This window comes from Aptenodytes patagonicus, chromosome 1, assembly GCF_965638725.1.
Source record: "Aptenodytes patagonicus chromosome 1, bAptPat1.pri.cur, whole genome shotgun sequence".
Lineage (NCBI taxonomy): Eukaryota > Metazoa > Chordata > Aves > Sphenisciformes > Spheniscidae > Aptenodytes > Aptenodytes patagonicus.
Genome location: NC_134949.1, coordinates 11,008,297 through 11,027,617, shown reverse-complemented (window position 1 = coordinate 11,027,617; position 19,321 = coordinate 11,008,297). Strand labels below are relative to the sequence as shown.

The 19,321-nt window shown below is 37.7% G+C and overlaps 1 protein-coding gene across 1 annotated transcript in view; it reads right to left on the bottom strand.

Annotated features, from left to right (window-relative positions):
* Window positions 1-19,321, bottom strand: part of HGF (hepatocyte growth factor) — a 57,560-nt gene that overhangs the window by 18,204 nt on the left and 20,035 nt on the right. The window contains exons 5-7 of the mRNA XM_076328622.1: window positions 16,669-16,796; window positions 14,860-14,980; window positions 9,998-10,116 (exon numbers count right to left, since the gene is read on the bottom strand). Coding sequence (XP_076184737.1) covers window positions 9,998-10,116; window positions 14,860-14,980; window positions 16,669-16,796 — 368 coding nt within the window. The remainder of the gene's footprint in view (window positions 1-9,997; window positions 10,117-14,859; window positions 14,981-16,668; window positions 16,797-19,321) is intronic.

The window sequence follows — 19,321 nt, the reverse complement described above, 5'->3', positions numbered from 1 at the left end:
TGCAGGCAAAGAATCTGCAACATTTAAGAGCTTTTGTTTAGCGAGACACCTGGCCTATGCTATATCATTGAAGGTCAGGAGATATTCTTGCTTACTCTTTCCAGTTCAGCAAATATTTTCTCATTTGCTTAGCTTTACAAAACTGAGTGATCACCCATGTGTAAGCTTTAAACATGTTAATACATGTTTGCAGGATTAAAACCCAATTGGTTTTCTCCAAAGAATCCCCAGAATATCAAGTCACAGGAAAAACGATGCAGATTAAAAAAAAAAAAAAAAAAAAAGGATAAATCCTATTATAAAGTAATGTGCTAAATCCTCCTTGAAGCTTCTCTTTTTATGCCTCATATAGTTAGAGAAAAAAAAAAAAAAAAAAAGAAAAGCCCAGCTTTTGGAAATCAAAGATCAGTATTCTCTACAGAGAAACAAATGTTTTAAAAACTAACAAATTCATCAGACTCAAGATCTTTTACAGATGTTGATATACTCTGCATTCACCCTGGTGTGGGCTGTCTTGATCTAAATTCAGAAAAACAGTGGTTTTTGAAATGACTCATTCACATAACTTGAAAGTCTCTTTGTATTTCTTATGCAATTTTCATAATTGCAAATTAATGGCACAGATATTGCATCAGATATATACAAAGTAGTACAAAACTAACTACACTACAGTAAAAGCAATGCTTCTACAATGTCCCAAAAAGCTCCCAACATAATATTTTTGTAAGTAACTGCCCATCTGTTGATAATTGCTATTGTTCACAAGACTAATTTTATTAATTACCTTAAAAGTATTAGTTGCCAGCAATAAGTATGTTAATAAAGTTTTAAAATTAGTTTTCTTCAAATAGTCCAGTGATTAGAACAATATTTGTATGTTACTCATAATATAGTTCATTCCTGGTAACTTGAGCCAGTTCTATAAACTTGCAGAGAATATGGATCTTAAGGAAACCAAATGTCATAACAGATGGGTTTGGCTGATTTGCTGTCTAATCTTCTACGTTAAAGAGCACTTCCCTGTCAGATGATAACATCAAGTTGTGCAGTTGAATTGTACATTTCTCCATGCTGGAGAGAATTCCCCTTTTTCTCTTCATCTGGTTGATGTTTTTACATCAATGTTTCACGGTCAAATTAATTTCCTGTCCTTCCTTCCCAAGGCATTTTGTCTGCAAAGTTTGTCCTGTTTCAGTGGGATTGTGAGTTCCAAGCTCATTCCAAAGTCAAAAGGACATGGCACTGCAAGTACCACAAGCAGCCTCCTGCAGGCTGACAAATGGATTTTAGTGGATGTATAAGAAGTGGATTCATCAAACAGGTTTGCAGCTAGTAACTATATTTTTAATCTTTATTACTCACTTTTTAAACAATTGGACAACAAAAAGACAAATTCATACATCTAATAGAAATACATAGCTGCGTATTTCAGTTTTCCATCATAACTACTATATGAATTATATTAGAATTATATATATTGGAATTATATTTTAAAATAGCTCCTAAGCTGATTAGACTGAACATTGCTGTGACACATTCAAATACATATTAGTCTTTTAAAAAAAATATATGTAATGCTCTTGTTAAAAATGAAAGAGATGTGGTGTATAATTTGGAAAAAAAATAAAGTAACCTACTATGATAAATTTCAGCATACATATGGCATCCTGGCTGCATAATATTTCCTAAGTAAATTGATAAATTACAACTATATAACTCTAGCAAAAAGTCTTCTTAAGTAATAGTAATAATGCATAAAAATTCAACCTAATACAAGCTATTACAAAGACCTTGTTTATACACAAGGAGTGACTGTTTCAACTGTAATGAACTGTATTGTACATCTACTCTGTACTCAGTCATGCTAGGGAAAAAGTAATTAGGTTGGTGTTTATGTATCATTGTGTGGGCTGGTTTTTTAAAATCACATGCCTGAAATGAAACAACTAATGCATCAATTGATTTAAGCAGGGCCATAGAGTCATTTTGTAGAGCATTCCTTCTTATACATCTTATACATCTACAGATGTATACATCTGTGTACATCTATATACATCTACAGCTCATCACTAAACCTTACACTGTGTGTCTGGACAGTGACCTCTATCTGTAGATCAGATTTTACAACAATTTGTCCGTGTCAAAATATCCTATTTAAAGGAACCAGACAAACTTACCTTTCACATTGTCATGAATACTTGCACAGCCAAGCCACTACTGGAAAGACTTACATTATAATGGCTAAGAGAAATTATTTCAAAATCTGCAACGTGTGATGGATTATCTGCTACTACTACTTTGTGACAGCTCTTAATAAGAATTCTAGTGATGAAGAGGATCACTAAAATATTTTTATATGAATTAATAAAGCAATTCTATCATTCCAAAAGGTCCACAGAACTCTCACCAAACTCTTCTTGCTATACCACCTGCATTTCCTACAAATGTCTAATTTTCAAACATGAAAAATGAGACATCAAAATATTTCTGAAATTTAATTCTGAAATTCTGAGGGCTTGTGCCCTCAGAAACAACCTCTCCCATTCTGGCTCTTGAGTCTCACAGAAAGCTCAAAAATTACCAAAAAAGGCTCAAGAAATCCTTCATTCAGCTGGTGATTTCCACAAACAGGCATGATGGGAACAGTCTCCCTGTCCACATTAATGAAAGGTGGGCTGGATGCGCACAAGGACATGCAAAAGCTTGAAGAGCAGTGCCTGCCTCACCACGCATTACAGACATGCTCTGCAGACTGTAAGGCAGTTGCCAAACTTTAAGAAATGCCCAGGTTGTCCAAGCCTACAACTTAAATAGTCATCTCCATTCAGTACTGGTCTTGTTCCTGAGGCTAATTAATCTTGTCACCCGCATAGTCAATTATCTAAAGTTTAATAACGCTGAGCATGAACATTAGATGTGCAGAGCACTGGTGAAAGAGTCCTGAGACCACACTCACCAGTTCTCTTACAAGGTGGAAACAAGATCAAGCTAAAAACCAGTAAGGCTGAATTCCCATCCTTATCCTAGCAATTCGTCTAAAATATAAATTAAGACCTGCAACTCCAAGGGTTTGTTCCAATGAGAGAGACATTATGAATTAAGTTAGAAGATTAGTTTAAAATCAGTAAGTAATCCTTACTATGCAGGCAGGTACTTTAATTTCATATTAGAAGTATCTTTTTTTTTTTTTTTTTGTTCCAGTTCAGCTTTTATAGTTCTGAACTGAGATAAAAAGTACTGTTAAAGGAAGATCACCTGTTAGTAGCATTTCCACCTTCACATGTTCACTCTGAAGTCCTCAACCAAACTGCAATAATGCAGGTTTCCTTTTTTCCATAAACCCCTCCCTATTTTGATACTTCAAAATATATAACTTTATTAGTAAGGTCCAGCTCATGCATTCATAGATGCATAAGTAAAGAGACGAAACATTATCCAGAGCTTCATGTGTAAAGCCACAGATAATCTCAGTTCTGGTTCTCACAGTAATGCCAGCATGAGGGAATCAGCAGGGGCCTTGAGTCGTTCTACAGCTGAAGTAACCAGTTAGAATACTATTTCTGTCTTTAATCCCAATGACCCAGAAGAAAATCCTGTACAAATTTTAGGTCAATGGTGAAACTCCTACTGACTTAAAAGAAGGTAGGGATTTTGCTGGAGTACACATGTTCTTCCATGGTAATACTATCTATGTATTTTTGGAAAAGGACATAGTTGGAAAAGAAGCAGAGTTCTAAATTACCTCATCAGGAAAATTCCTACTTTTGCTTATACTGTTGCAATGTCTTTCCTAGTGTGTTAGTCAACAAAAGGAAAATGTGCCCTGATTTGTAACAATGATTTTAAAAAGTAGATTTTAAAAGATAAGAGGTGCCTAGCCCAGTAAAGAAAGTGTTCTAAACACAGCAAAGTCCTCATTAAACACGATCCATGCAATTCTGCAAATGTCAGTAAGAAACTTGAGTGACGTTATGGGGAGAAGCTGCTCATGCTCTGTTACACTGCCTCCAGGCATCCCTACCTCCAGCAACATGATCTACAGTTCTGGGCAGGATGATAGTGACAGTTCTTTTCTTTCCACGTGTTTTCTTCAACGTACTATCTCACAGTACATGAAACATGGAAAAAAAAACCCACTGATTTCTAGTGTTTGGGGTTTTTTTCAGTAAAAACATATGAGAAAGTGAAGAAACAAATTAGACCTCAAGAATCACAGTACTGAAGAACTCATTGTCACCTAAAACCTGCACACTTACAGTTCATTTGTCCTTGAGCACAGACAGATCTTTCCGGGTTGTTCCAATATCTACAACTAGGCTTTAAATCCAAACAATTTTTAGTTTAAATCCATTAAAAAAAAAAATCTGGATCTCTGCAGGTTCAGAGTTCTTAAATCTCACTTTCAAAACTATATTAGAAATGATGAAAAGGTTCTGAGAAGGATCCTCTTTGAAGAAATGTAGATTAAGCCATTGCATACACAATGAATGCTGGACCTCTGCTATGCCTTCGTGTGAAGCGAGGTAGAAGGTAATGCTTTATCAACTACTAAACAGCAGTCTCTTTTCACTGCCTCTTTTCTATAAACATCTTTACCTTACATAAATACTAAGCTTAAACTGACTGGCTGTCGTGGTTTAACCTCAGTCGGCAACTGAGCACCACACAGCCGCTCGCTCACTCCACCCCCCCAATGGATGGGGGAGAGAATTGGAAGAGCACAAGTGAGAAAAACTTGTGGGTTGAGATAAAAACAGTTTAATAATTTAAATAAAATAATAATAATAATAATAATAATAATAATAATAATAATATACAAAGCAAGTGATGCACAGTGCAACTGCTCACCACCCGCCGACCGATGCCCAGTCAGTCCCCGAGCAGCGGCCCCCCCGGCCAACTTTCCCCAGTTTATGTACTGAGCATGACGTCCCATGGTATGGAATGTCCCTTTGGCCAGTTGGGGTCAGCTGTCCTGGCTGTGCCCCCTCCCAGCTTCTTGTGCACCTCCAGCCTTCTCAGTCGGTAGAGCATGGGGAACTAAAAAGTCCTTGACTAGTGTAAGCATTACCTAGCAACAACTAAAACATCGGTGTGTTATCAACATTGTTCTCATCCTAAATCCAAACCACAGCACTGTACCAGCTACTAGGAAGGAAATTAACTCTATCCCTGCTGAAACCAGGACACTGGCACTTTTATTTGTTTACATACTATGATTCAACAAATAACTCTTTAATCAGAACTTCACATTCAAATGGGCAGTTGAAATCTCTGCTTCTGAAGAATGAGTAATCTAATATTAGTGATTCTTTGCCTTCCCAAAAGTTGTAGGCACACTGCAACGGTTCATTTTACACCTGGATTCTCAATTTTGCTGTTTCATTATTTGCTTTTTCCCATCAAACCGAGACCCTTATTGAATTCTCTCAGGGCTTTTCGGACTCCAGTCCCTCCTTTATATTGCCTATAAGTACTGACAGCAAAGGCTAAATCCATGGTAAAATCAGCTGGGTTGGTTGGAAATCAGGTAGGCAACAACCAAACACTGTCCTTACCATAATCATTCCATATAGCTCTGCAGCTCTCAAATGACTGACATATGTAACTTCATTTCTGGGCCTCAGCACCTCTCTCATAGCCCTACAGCTCATCCACAGAAGGGCAGCTATCCTTTTTTCTTTTTTTAAAAAGCAGTATCAGCTTCCCACTCCTGTCTTCCCTGTAGTCCATGTCCTCATTCATGCCAAAGTAACAGGGTTTTTTTCCTCATATTTGCTGTCACTGCTTCCATTTCTTCATTTCATCCTACACTTCTTTATTGCTGTTATAGTTGTCCTTTTATCCTCTCTTCTAACTACAAATTGTCTCAAGCCAAAACCACAGACACATATGTGAGCAACTTCAAACCAATCCTGGGGTCCCTGAAGTCTTAATCCAGATCCAATTTTTGCAGCTTGAGCCATCTCTAATCCCTAATTGCTCCTGTCATCTCTTTCTCAGAGCCCTGGCTGTAAGCCACAATGTTTTACGCTGCCTTCTGTGCTTGGAAATAAAGTTACAATGCCCTCCTGTCTCTTCAGTCTTAAAAACATATTTATTTTCTGAATGCTTCCTTCCACTGACTTTTTTGCCGAAAATTTTGTATATGAGCTGTTGTCAGCATTTTGGCTATAGAGCACACTAACACTCATGACATGTAGCAAAAGCCACAAGCAGCATGCTGCCTTGTGGTCACTCCCCCGAAGAGAGGACACCTACGTTTTTGTATATGGTCCAAGGACTTGGATTTGCAAAGCTTTTTTGCTAATTAGCATTTCTTGTAAAATATATAAACAGTCCTCAGCATAGGAATTAAAAACCTGTGTGAGAATCCAAACCACAAAGCTATAAGGACATATAACTCATGATGTTCTCTTTTTAGTGTACTGAGATTGCACACAGCCACAGCTTCAGAAAATGGAGCAGCCACTGAAACCCAGAATGGCCTAACGTTTTGGGCTCCCTGCTAGGAGGTGGGAAAACAGTTTTTCTATGTGCCTCAAGAAAGACAGAAAACTGAAAACGGGGCTTCGGTATTTTGTGTTGGTATTCTGGTCACCGAGCTGGTGATATAACAGTAATATCAGCAATAAATTCCCTCTCTGGGTTATAAAGGAAAGCACTGAGCAGCATCGCGTCTTATGTAGAAGGCAATGCCATATGCCTGTGCTAAACATCCTTTGAAAATATCTGTTGGACTTTCAAGATCACTACTTTTGTACTCGTCCTCATATAGACTGCTTCAGTAATTTCCAAAGATCTACAGTTTTCTGCAGTGAAAATACAGTTTTGCATGTGAAATTTCCACTGATCTTAATATACTTTCTAACTGCAGATAAAAGAAAGAATTTCTAGTTAATTCAGTCAACTTTTGCCTAGAAATGAGATAAAAGACTTTCATCACAACATTAAAATCATTACATTGTGGGTTTTTTTCAATTTCATTTTGATGATTACCTTTTCCTCAGGACTTTAATTGTGACTTGTGTAGAAGAAGGTGACATTACAGTAGTTTGCAGGAGATCTCCTACCCAACTATTTTATAAAGCTTCGACCAGACTGTAGATACTGAAAGCTGCACGCACTGTAAGCTTACGTGACCAACAAAGCCAGATGTGAATCCTCAGAACACTGACACATTAGCTCAGGAAATGCCAAAGGATAAAGGTTTATAAAAGTTGCATTTGTGAAACAGTCAGCTGTAACTTAGGAATATTTTTTTTTTTAATAAAAGACTTCTAACGGGGGAAAAGAACAGATCTAGTATGCTACATGTGATTCATATATTATCTAATAATTAGAGAAATGTAGGAAGCACAGTTTAGTTTAAAAAAAAAACCAAAACAAACAAAAAAGACCCAAAAACCAGAAGCCAAAAATCCAAAACAACAACAATGCCTAACTTAATGAATTAACTAAAAAATTGGAAAGGCAATTCAGTTATAGAGCTAAGCAAGACAGTGTTCACAATGGGGAAAGCCTGAACTGTCCCCATTATCAAAGATTATCAATAACTGTAGATACAATTACATGAGTTAGTACTGTAGTTCACAGGCAAGACTTTCGACATGGGTGTGACTTAATGGGTGCCTGACACAAAACAAGCAGTAGTCCTGTTATGTTTCTTCTGTCTCCGGAGAACCTGATTACAGACATTGCCCAAAGTAGCAAATTAAACTCACTTTTTTTACAGTGGAATAATTTTGCTAATTTTAACTACCTTATATTGGATTTACAATGACATACAATAGTGCAGAATAAGTTCAATTGCTCCACATCAGGAAGTACATTAAGAGTATTCCTGCTCAACCTTTGGATTTCAAACAATTCACTAATTGATAAAGAGTGACTGACACTCCAAGACTTTACACTGGCCTAAGCCAAGAACAAGCAAGGAGAGAAAATTCTGACCTATTGGTGGTGGAAGCAGAAAACATGGCATAATTTGGTTTGGTAAGAATTCCAAGTGAAGATGGAGAATCCCATGCCTACCCCTTTAGGTAGCAGCTGCTCACACATAAAGGTTCATGCCAGAGCCATTCCCTCTTCTTTCCCCCCCTCCCAGTATTTATACATGTGCTGACATTATAGGAAAAATACAGGATTACATTATGGAAACAGACTTTTTGTATGACCCACTACCATCTCTATTTTATCTGGATTTTGGGTACCCCACTAATGGTTTATCTTGGTTTATATAACAGCAACAACAACAACAAAATACAAAGAACTCAAAAAATTAAACAGTCATTAAAAAACACTCCTTTTATGCTTATTATTATTTTTCTCTTTTTTTTGTGCTTTTTTGAATTCTCACGTAAATCTGGTTCCAGGTGAGCTTTACTGTTCTTTTTAATAGAATCTATTCTCTTCTTCTATCCTCCTCCCAAGAAACCCAAATTGGTCTTATAATGACATAAGCCTACTGAAGAGACACATAGATCTAGATGAAAAGCAGAGTGTCTGGTTTCGAGGATTTTTTTTTTTTAACACTTAATTTTGGTCAAAATTGAAGCACAACAACAAAGGAAATTGTAGTTTCCAAAACTGCAGATCTAAGAGAAACTGACTTTCTCATGAGCTAACATGACATTGAGTTTCACTGACCAGTTTTAGAAGGTTTCATTTGCCTCTACTTCACGGAAAAGCCAAAAATACTGTTTTCCTTTTTCTGCCTGTATTCCTGGGGGCTCTGCCATAGGGCTGGGGCACATGAAGCTGACAGGCTTCTACAGTATGGATTCAGTTAAAGTCATGCCTTGTTTTCAGAAATTTCCTTTATTCCCAAGATGTTATAAGCAAAGTATTTTGAGTAAAGAGAATAAAAATATCTGCCTAGGTATTACGAGGCTGCCTTTAATATCATGCTTGTACATTGATTATTTCACATGTTGTGAGTTCGCTAAGGGTAAAAAATTGGACCCCAAATCTGCCAATGAGAAGTATGGGAGATAAAAGAGGAGACTATCACCTGTACATCCTACAAGCTGTGAATGACACAAGGAATTTCAGGGATGCAAATCTTGGTTTCCTGATTAAAACATGTCCCAACAAAACTTAATTCTACCACCTGCCTCAGCCCCAGCATTACCATAGAAGTCTAGAAAAATTACTTTGCCCAAGTTTTCAAGGGAGGTCCAATAGTTGTACCTTCCTCATTGTCCCTGTACTGTTCATTTAAGACATCTAATTGTCAGTAGAACAGAGCTGTCAGAGCTACCACCAAAGTTAGGAGGATCTGGGCTTTGAAGATAGAACACGCCACAGAATTCTGAAAAATTCTAAAAATTCTGAACTAAAGCATCTCAAAGTGGGCATCCAATATTTGTATACCTTAATGATACTTTGATTCAATTCCCTATCTGTAAAGCAAGGATAACCAAAGCCACCATCTTGTATTTGACAGATAAAATAAATTAATTGCCTGTGGAGTGCTTTGACACTGGAGTGCTGAATATCACAGAGAAACCCATAAGGAAATTAATAATTCTGTCTTCAGCACAAGGCTGAATAGTGTGCAGGAACCGAGTCCTAGAACCACACAATGTGCAAGAGGAAAACAAAGCAATGAACAGTTGTTGACAGAGAGAGCACTGAGTAGGGAAAGTTTGCATGCACCTACTCCCAAACTGTAATGCAGATGCCCAGCATGGCCAAACTAATACTGTACATGAGATCTTCATTATGATGTTGCCTCACTTTTTTAGTTCTTGATCTTTCTACATTTTAATGTAATTTCCTGTACGTAAGATATTCCAGTGCTAAGTAGCACACAACTCTTTTATTTCCTGTCCAGATTAAATATAATGTTTTTATAGGAGATCCTCTTTGAAAGCTATGTTTTAAAAGTCAGTGAAGTGCAATGAATGAACTAGCTGTGGTCCTATATTGCTTGAACTATCTGTGTCCAGATTTTGGAAAGGAAGAGGAAGTAATAAATTTTGCTTGAACTCACCACACGTTTTAATTGCACAGAACTCCCAGGGGGTGTTAGGGTCAAGAGTGTAGCACCACGGTCTCAGCTTGCCATCAGGGTTGCGGCAGTAATTATCATCAAAGCCCTTGTCAGGATATCTGCAAACCACAGTGAGAAACGTGTCAGGGAAGTCTTCCTGGCAACACTGCACAAACTTGTACAAGGTACTTAAAGGACAGTCTTCAGCAGAGGCAAACAAGAACCAGTTACCGTTAACCTTGGGTCTGATCCTGTGAGATGGATGCAGATACTCTTTTAACACTATTAGAAAGTTAATAACAAAAAATGTCTTTCCAAATATGCAGCAGAATCAGACCTCCACTGAGGGGATTCCCTGCTGTGCTAATGCACAGGATACCGGATGGGGTAACTGCTAATTGCTAAACTCTTGCTCTTGTGTCTGTCAACTGATGACCAGACTCTAAAGCCACTCGTTTTTTTAAAACAGCCCAATTAAGTGTGGATTATATAAACACTGCCTGGCATGCCGGACTCATTAAGAAAACAGGTTCTTCAGTGCAACAGCCCTGGGTTCAAACTGGAAGCTATTTTGAATAGCTATGTTACTAATGATAGCTTCATTTTTGTAACAGAGCTCATTCTAGGTCATGCCCTCATTTCAAGCATCGGGGAAAAAAAGGAGAAAAATAAGGAATTAACTTCCGTCTCGCTTTATCTCATTAAGATTTGAAACTATTGTGCCATTTAATTGTTTCCACGTTCCTACTGTCATCATTCAATGATCAGGCAGATATTCAAGATAAGGAGGTTCTTTTTGTATAAATGTGCTATATTAACATCTATAAACTTAAAGAGAAGGAGATAAATGCATACTTTTTTTCCTCCAGTGAATACAAATTGTCTTGGTTTTCCAGTTTTATTGAAACATGTTTGTAAAAGAAACAAAAAGTAGATTTGTCCCTGAAGGAAACATGAAAAGCATGCAAGAGAACAATAAAGTTAACTACCTGGGAACTTGAACCCATTTACAACTGCAAGCAGATGTGTTTCACACAAGCAGAGGAAAATATGATTTACAAGCTTGTGTTTTTGCTAGGATGCTTTTTCTGTCAAACAATCATCCTAATTTTGACTCACGAATTTGCAACTTGATCTCCCATTCCTTGGGAAAAATCAGGTTCCTTCATCTATACAAGGGACAGGGACAGGATTTAAGTAGAACTAAAAAAACAAAACAAAACAAAACAAAAACAACCAACCACCAAAACCACCAAGGAGAAACCTCACAAAACTGAGAATTCAAGGGCAGTCAAGAATGTGGTAGTTTCAGATCTAACAGCAGTACCTTGTTTTGTGCTTGATAGAAGACAAACTGTAAAGGAACAAATTGTGTCCAAGGATTTCACAAGAAAACAGTTAATGGGCTAATAATATAACAGAAAATGAGGTGGCTTTGGCCACCCAGTAGGTGCAGCGATGAGCTTTGATGCTGGCAGCACATGCTGCATGTCATGTAGCAATGGAGAGTCCGTGGCACTACCCAGGAACCAAGGAGAGTCCAGGAATGGCAAGGTATCTGCAGTCATAGCTCCCAAAACCCATTCAAAACAACTGGGGATGTAAAGAATCCACTCTCTAGAAGGCACGTGGATGCTCTGTCCTTCCTAATATTATATGATATGTTCCCACAGTATGTCAAAAATGTGTTATTTACCAACTAAAACTTAAGTAGAGATGTAACAGTTCTTCCAGGATCAAGCTTTGAGTGTCTTTGTGGGATGGAGTAGTGTCCGTGAACTGTATCTTTCCACCTACTGTATCTATGTGACCTTTTCTAGAGCAACAACAGCCTTCCCAGTCACTGGTTCTTCCCACAATATTCAGGCATGCTTCTGCCTTCCTTCATATCCAGCAAGCCACAGTTCCTCAGTTCCTATAGAAAAGGTCAACTAACCTTTAAGACACAAATATTAGGGATAAGATAAACAACAGGGCCTCAAACTGTTCCACACAATTCAACAGCGGGGCTGTGGAGGATTCCCTGAGAGCTCGTCCCTTTGCTTTGCACACTCCTCCTTTCCCAGTACACTTGGGCACAGACCTCTTGCTTAGACCCAACAAAGAGACTGAGGTTTCCAAGATCTTTCAGAACCCTACTTTTTTTTTTTCTTCCCCTTGAACGTGCAGTAGCTGTATTTCACTGCTGAAACTGAAATGAAGCATTAAGATACACATCTGGTGTCAAAATCAAGACTTTCTCAGTTTCTAGGGGGGGAAAAAAGACTGTTAGACAAAGAGATAACATTTATTCTCTTTAAAGAGACAGATGCTGATCTCTAGGTCTGCTGGAGCTAAACTGAAACTTATTGTCTAAAATTCTTCATCAATATTTCTTTTCCCCTTCTTATTGTTTTAAAAGACATGCAGGACTGGAAACTTGATTTTGTATAAAGTAAATTTTCATACAAGAGATATAAACCAGAGTATTTTAATAAAAGGATACCTGCAGTTATTCAGCTCTTATACTACTCTTCAACCCTACTTTCCTCCATGCAATAAGTACCTATTTTCACAGCATATTTGATTTTGAGCAGAAAGTATGAGCAGAACAGGAGAAAACTGTTGCATCTCTACATTGCTCTATGCCTATCTAAGTCATTATCCTTAATGGTCTTCCTTCCATACTGAGGCATAACCCTGCCCATGAGGAGTACACGAGAGAACTGGAGCTTCAGAATAAAATTCTGCATCCACTAATAGCTAAAAATGGGTCGTGCAGGAGCTGTTTGTGGGGATTCCTACTGTTAGCTTCAATCACATCTAAGTAAACAGGTATTATCAATTCTCTTCAGTAACTGACCTCTAAAGGGAATAAATGTGGAACAATTCATTGAGGTGACAAAAAAGAAAAGTGAGATGTATTCACCCAGAGCTGAAAGCATTGTCCAACAGCAGGTAGACTGGAGCATTTGAAAAAAATTACTAGTTTTACCTCTCTTTCTTTGTCATTGCAACTGATGAATCCATAAATGAAAATAAGTTTAAATCTGTCCAGCTAGTCCTTCCTGGTTTCCAGGTTATTCACATTACCCCTAGATGATATAGTATAAGCCTCCCTAGAGACTGCTGTATTTTAATGGATCGTTTGTTCCAAACCTCCTTTCTTTTATTTTAAGTAACTATTAAAAAAACCCAAACAAACCAAAGCCCACAACATTTTTAAAAGCTAGTATAATCAAAGTATAATTGTCACTACCTTTAGTGACCATTCCATGAAGTTAATTAACATAAGGGTATTAGAAATGCACTGGACCCCAGTTACTCTTCTGAAAGCACATACAGATCAGTTCAATCTGGATGGGTCGTTTTTCGATAAAAAAACATTTTTATTACAGTCTGAAAACTCTCAAGAAGACATTTTCTGAAGGAAATCTTTCAAGGAGGAAGGCTATCTTTCATGAGACTGCAGTTAGTCTGAAAAGTCATTTTGCAAACAATCCAAAATTAACGGAAAAAAGAAATTTCCTCCTGACAGTAAAATTATTATTGTTTGCACCCAGAAGTTCTATAAATGTTTCACTCCCAAGGAAAAAAATTCTTTCTGTGACTTATTCTAGAATGCACAGCAAGTGCATGGCAAAACTCAGAAACAGATTATCTTCAGTCCCAGTCTGCTAATACAAAATATTTACTGTAGCAGAACTATGGGAGAGCCTGCTATTATTCATGAAGCATATCGTCTGAGCCAAGAGGAAAACGAGGTTATATCACATAAACTCCAAAACTGCAGATCCTTAATGTTTTGCTGAATAATCAGGCTTTCTAAAATCTACCAGTACCCGTATTTCTGAGTACAAAAATGATGCTTTATTTAGTGGAACGCTTCAACATATATAAAGATACTTTCAGTGGAAGGTCTCAATCTTTGTGAGTTTGTTGATTCTTGCAGTCTTCCTCTGGCAGTTTACGTTTATTCAACCGATGGAGTTAATTCAAAATCCAGAGTAAAACTAAAATGAAACTTTAGTCCAGTTTAAGAGAAACACAAAGGCCCTCCTGTGTGGCCTAAACCCCCACACAAAATCCTTCCAAAAGGGTGTATTATAGATGACCCTTTGCGGTCGGGTGAATTTTACACTCTAGGACAAACCCTAACGGGGATGCAATTTGTCTTGCTATTTCTGACTCATCTTTTGGCATTATGTACCTATGTCTAAACTAAAAAAAAAGAAAAAAAAGTCTAAAATATAAATCCATGTGCATAAAATGCTAAACAGAATGATGAACTCCTTTCCCAGGCTGAAAAAACACATGTAGTGGGCAAACATTTTGGTCAATCAAATTGGATACTAAAACCTGATTACAACAAAAGACCATCTACAGCTTTAAAGCTGTTCAATATTTCAAAAAAGGAGCATACTTTGACTTGACAAATTTGCAAGTTTATATTCACTAATTGCGTTAAGAACGCTAACAAAAATTTATGACTTTTAATCATTGTTTACTTTGTGATTACTTTAAGGTATTTTAAGCTGACTGAAGCTGCATAACAACATACACAGAAACATTCAGAGGTTAATTTTTTACTGTCAGCAGGGAGGAAATTTTGATCAATTAATGCAGCGCATGTACATCACTGCACTACATAGCCATGGGATGTAGGCACGACTGCGCAAAATAGCCTCTAGTCCCCATGCTGCATCTCCATTGTGATGGTAGCCAGTCTGCACACACCATGGGCCAGAAGCCCAAGCAACTAAAACTGGTGAACTCCATAAATTTCAGTTCAGCTAATGCTGATTTTGCCCAACTGGTTCCAGAATGTGTGTAATTTTCAAATTATAACCACATGGATTTGCCTGGGGGGGAGGAGAGGTTACCTCTCTGGACGAAATTTGTGCTTGTGTGGTCTCTGAAGATCCCAGCGCTGACACTCCTTGCCCGACTCGGTGTGATCCATTGGCCCTCTGTAACTCTCTCCATTGCAGGTCATGCATTCAACTAGGAAAAAAAAATAGGTACTAGTCATTTATTATGCTGATGACTTGTAGCGCAAAAAAAAAATTAAAATAATTAAATCATATTCCTGTTGTTATAAATTAAAACCAACCTAAAGAGGTATAAAAAAGTGATATCTTTTAGTTAGGTTGGTATGGGAAATGTCCTTTGGAATTGAATTGTACTCTTTCTTAGATCTAATCCAGATGCTTAAATTTGGTATCACTTTATAGGACACTTATGGTTTCGAGGCAGGTAGGTGTGAGCTGCTAGAGGCATTCATGTTCCTAGCAGATTTTTAACCTTACTTATGGTTAGTAACAGAGAGAGACACATATGTAAGGAAGGAGTATTTTTTAGAGGTGATATTTTCTAATTAAGTAACATTCATTATTCTAAATTACTCTAAGTCATAGTATAATTACAGCACAAGTTTAAGTACAGAACAATGGCTGAATCACAATTTCAATGCAGTACAGTCTGTCTCTTTAAATTCCCAGCACTTTCAGCTACATATGATACCGTTTCTTTTCGATACTAATTCTTTTTGGCAGCTTAAACTATGGTACATTTTCAGCCCTGTTTTGGGAAGGTGCGGGGTGGAGGGAGAGTGGGCAAAAGCTACCAAAGGGATTTGAAATCACTGTCGAACAAAATATGCTTCATAATTTAGAATGAGAAATCTTAAAATATAAAATAAATTCACCATAATTAACTATAGACACATTTCTCAAGTGCCCCCTAATTAGAGTAATTGTAATGAAGGATCACTTAGTAAATACTAATTTATGCAATTATAGATCTCACTCTTCAGTCAAAACATCCACTACCAAAGTCTTCATCCTGCAGTGAGCTCCAGGTCTGAAGCTCACTTAAATTGATCTTTAAATGTTAGCTTTTAATAGATTTTCAAGCTCCTTGTAAATCATTCTCTTCCTCTCTCCCTTCCTCTCCCTTTTCTTCCCCCACCACTGCATAGCTATTGCACATGACACACTAACAGGAAAATTAAAGGCATCCTATCTTGAGAATTTAAATGGGTTGAGTGACTGGAACTGAACTGGCTGATTAGCAAGATACAAGAGCTTAGTTTAGAGGTTAACAGAACTTAAAAGTTAACAAATGCAATGGTGCACATGAAGTGTCTTTTGAATTCTGCGACTTGAAATTCGAATGGGACTGGATTTATAAAAAGTTTTACTTACTTACAGTATTCATTTGAAAAACAAAACGCATGCTTAGATTGAGCTTTTGTCCTGTAATTCAGTATCTATATTTTCATCAAAAAGAAGAAGAAAAGTTGATTTTACAATGGAATGGCACTAGGTGATTTTATCACATAGTAATACTGAAATTGTTAATGGACTCACTATGGACTAGACAAGTGAAAAAAGGGTCACATTTGCGCAATCAGCACAACTTCATTGTTCCGGCTCCTCCGTGACCTGAAAAAAAGCTGCTGAGCCTGAAAGCTTGTTCAGGTTTTCCAGAGTACTGGAACATAACAAGATCTCCTCTTTCTCTAATAACTGCTTTTCTTGCTACACGAGTTATTCTTGCTGAGAAATCACCTATTCTTTCTCCAAAGTCCATGAGCAAGTGTCACTGCAACTATTGTTTCATTGTACCTGTTCTGTGTACCTGCTGTCAGCAGAGAAAAGGCAACTGTCCGCGTGAGCCGTGCTGGTTACCTTGTGAACAGAGGGGGATGTCGCAGACCTCATGGCGCGTCTCCGGACTGGTGGTGAAACACCATGGCCCTCCCTCTTCCCCTCGGGGGTTTCGACAGTAGTTTTCCCGCAGGTCTTTACCCCGATAGCTCGAAGGCAAAAAGCTAGTTTTAAAATGACAATCATTACAGTATAAGAGCATGCAAACTTTGGTGTTAATCATACTATTTTTTACAAACAGTTAGAAACAATCACATTTCTGCTTCCTTCTCCCTCCACCCTGCCTACACAAATGCACACACCCAGATATCTGTCCATACACAAATACACATCTTCAGTCAGGATTACTCAATCAATGGTCTAAATCTAGGACAATTTGTCTAGCCCATAGCTTGCTCTAGTAAGTTGTACTCCCGTCCCTTGGGCATCCGGGGCCAACTATCTGCTGCAGAGCCAGAGGCAGCAGCACACTCCCTGCCAGCCCTCGCTGCACTCTCCTTCACAAGGTTGTAACTACTCACACAAAGGTGGAAGGCCCTTGGACAAGGGGGAAAAATGTATTGGGTGCATAGGGGAAAATTTCATTGGGTCCATAGCCATGTCAGACCTGCCTTTCCTATGCATGTCGTGCACATGTAGGAGACCCAGCTGGGCTTAGTGTGCACCTACTACATAAAGCCCACAAGCAGAGAAACCTCTTCCCATCCCCGGCCAGGCAGCAGCTAGAACTGTGCATCAGGTGCGTGTGAGCGTGACCGAGCGGTGTGACACACCGTGCTGAGAGGCTTTCACTGCCCGAAACCACGGACTGCTTTGCATTTTAGCATCAGAAATTTCCCCAGATCCCACTTCAGCTGTCTTGCTTCATGTTCTGCCACAAGCCCCACTGTTGTCACCTTAGGGTCTGCTACTTATAGACCCACTCATCATTGCTATCATACAAATTAGGTCATTTAACAGTGACCTAGCTGACTTAAACTGTGCTCTCCCTTTCATTATATTTTCTGCTTTTGCTGTAAGGGGCTATTAAATAACAACACCCTTTAAGATTTTTCCCTTAGATTAGGGGTTCTCAGGCCAATTGCTAAGCACTTTGTTTTTCTTTAGTGATTTAATAGAAATGTGAGCTAATACTAGATTTTTTGCCTAACACACATTTTCAGTATGAGATTTTGCTGCTTATGCTCAGTCCATCAAATATAAACTCTCCAGAGTCAAGGTTTTGTGTTCTTAGCTGTCTGTAAAATTATGTGTTTACCTCTAGAGAAACCCCCACATACACACTGACATATAGAGATATACGTAGGCGTGTATATATATATTTATACATAAAAGTATTACTCGTTATTCTTTCCCACAAACTAGGGAACCAGTAACCCTATAGTAAGCAGCCCAACCCCAAGGCTGGTTCTGTTCAATGCCGCTGCAAGAGCTCATGGCCACCCTTAGGCTGCACATTGCAGACAAACCCGGTGACACTTCACTGCCAGTTTCATTGCAGTGATGCTTAAACAGCAGCTAAATCTTTGTAGTTAAAAAACACATTAAATTCAGAGTATGCTCAATTCCATGAAGATTTTTTGTTGTTGATGTTAATTGAAAAGCTGGGCAAAATACCTAGGGGATCACACAAAACTTGTAATTCAACTTAATGAATTGATTTAATTTTTGAGCTTCCTAGATCTGTTCCACTTTTTTTTCTTCAGTATATTTAAATTCTGGTGGAAATATCACAAGCAAAGTGCACCTTTTATTCTGAAAATGCCCAATACTTTATTTTTGGGGGGGGTTGTTTTTTTGTTTTGTTTTGTTTTGTTTTGGTGTGGGCTTTTTAATCACCAAGGGAATTCAAATGTATCTATATTCTAGAGGAAAAAAAAAGGAATGAAATGTCATCTAACTTCTTTTAGATGACTGTAGACACTTGCAGCTTAGGAAACTAAACTAAGCACTTGGGACAGTCTTTATACACAGACACTGATTTAATTTATATACAAAAGCAGAATATAAATGTATGGTTCCTGCTGTCCTTGGCAAATTCTATGTAACAAATGAATAAATTAAAAATAATAAGAGAGGGAAAGAGAGAGAAACAAAAAGAAAATTCTGACATGTGACATTTTAATCAAGTTTTATTCCCATTAATGAAATCTTTGAACTAAATGAAGTGGAAAATACCTCTGTTAATTACACTGTGGTTCTAGTCAAAGCAATGTGGAAGCATTATTTAAAAGTGCTTTTCTTACTTTTGGTGCTTGAAAAGAATAATTTTTATGTCATTACTGTTACCTATAAAATTGTTGCTTCTGTTTTTCCTCTGTAGTCTTGTAATATAAATCTCTCAAATTTTTTCTTAGCTAAAGACAGCCCTGGGCAAACTTTTCTGATGGGACATCGCAACCTGTGTATGTGTTAATGTAGTATGTCAGTGCATATTAGAAAATTTTATTTAATTTTCCTGCTGGAAAATCTTTCTGCTCAGAAATTATGGACATTAGAAAATATAGGGAAAAGGCATTTCAAATTACGTCAGATATGCTGTCAGAACATTAAAAAATGTCAAAATGAATAGCATTATAAACTCAAGATGGGTCAAATATACAGGTACTGAAGCAACATTCTTGAGGGAGGAAAAGGTGAGATGCAGTAAAGACCCATGCAGAAATGGAAGATA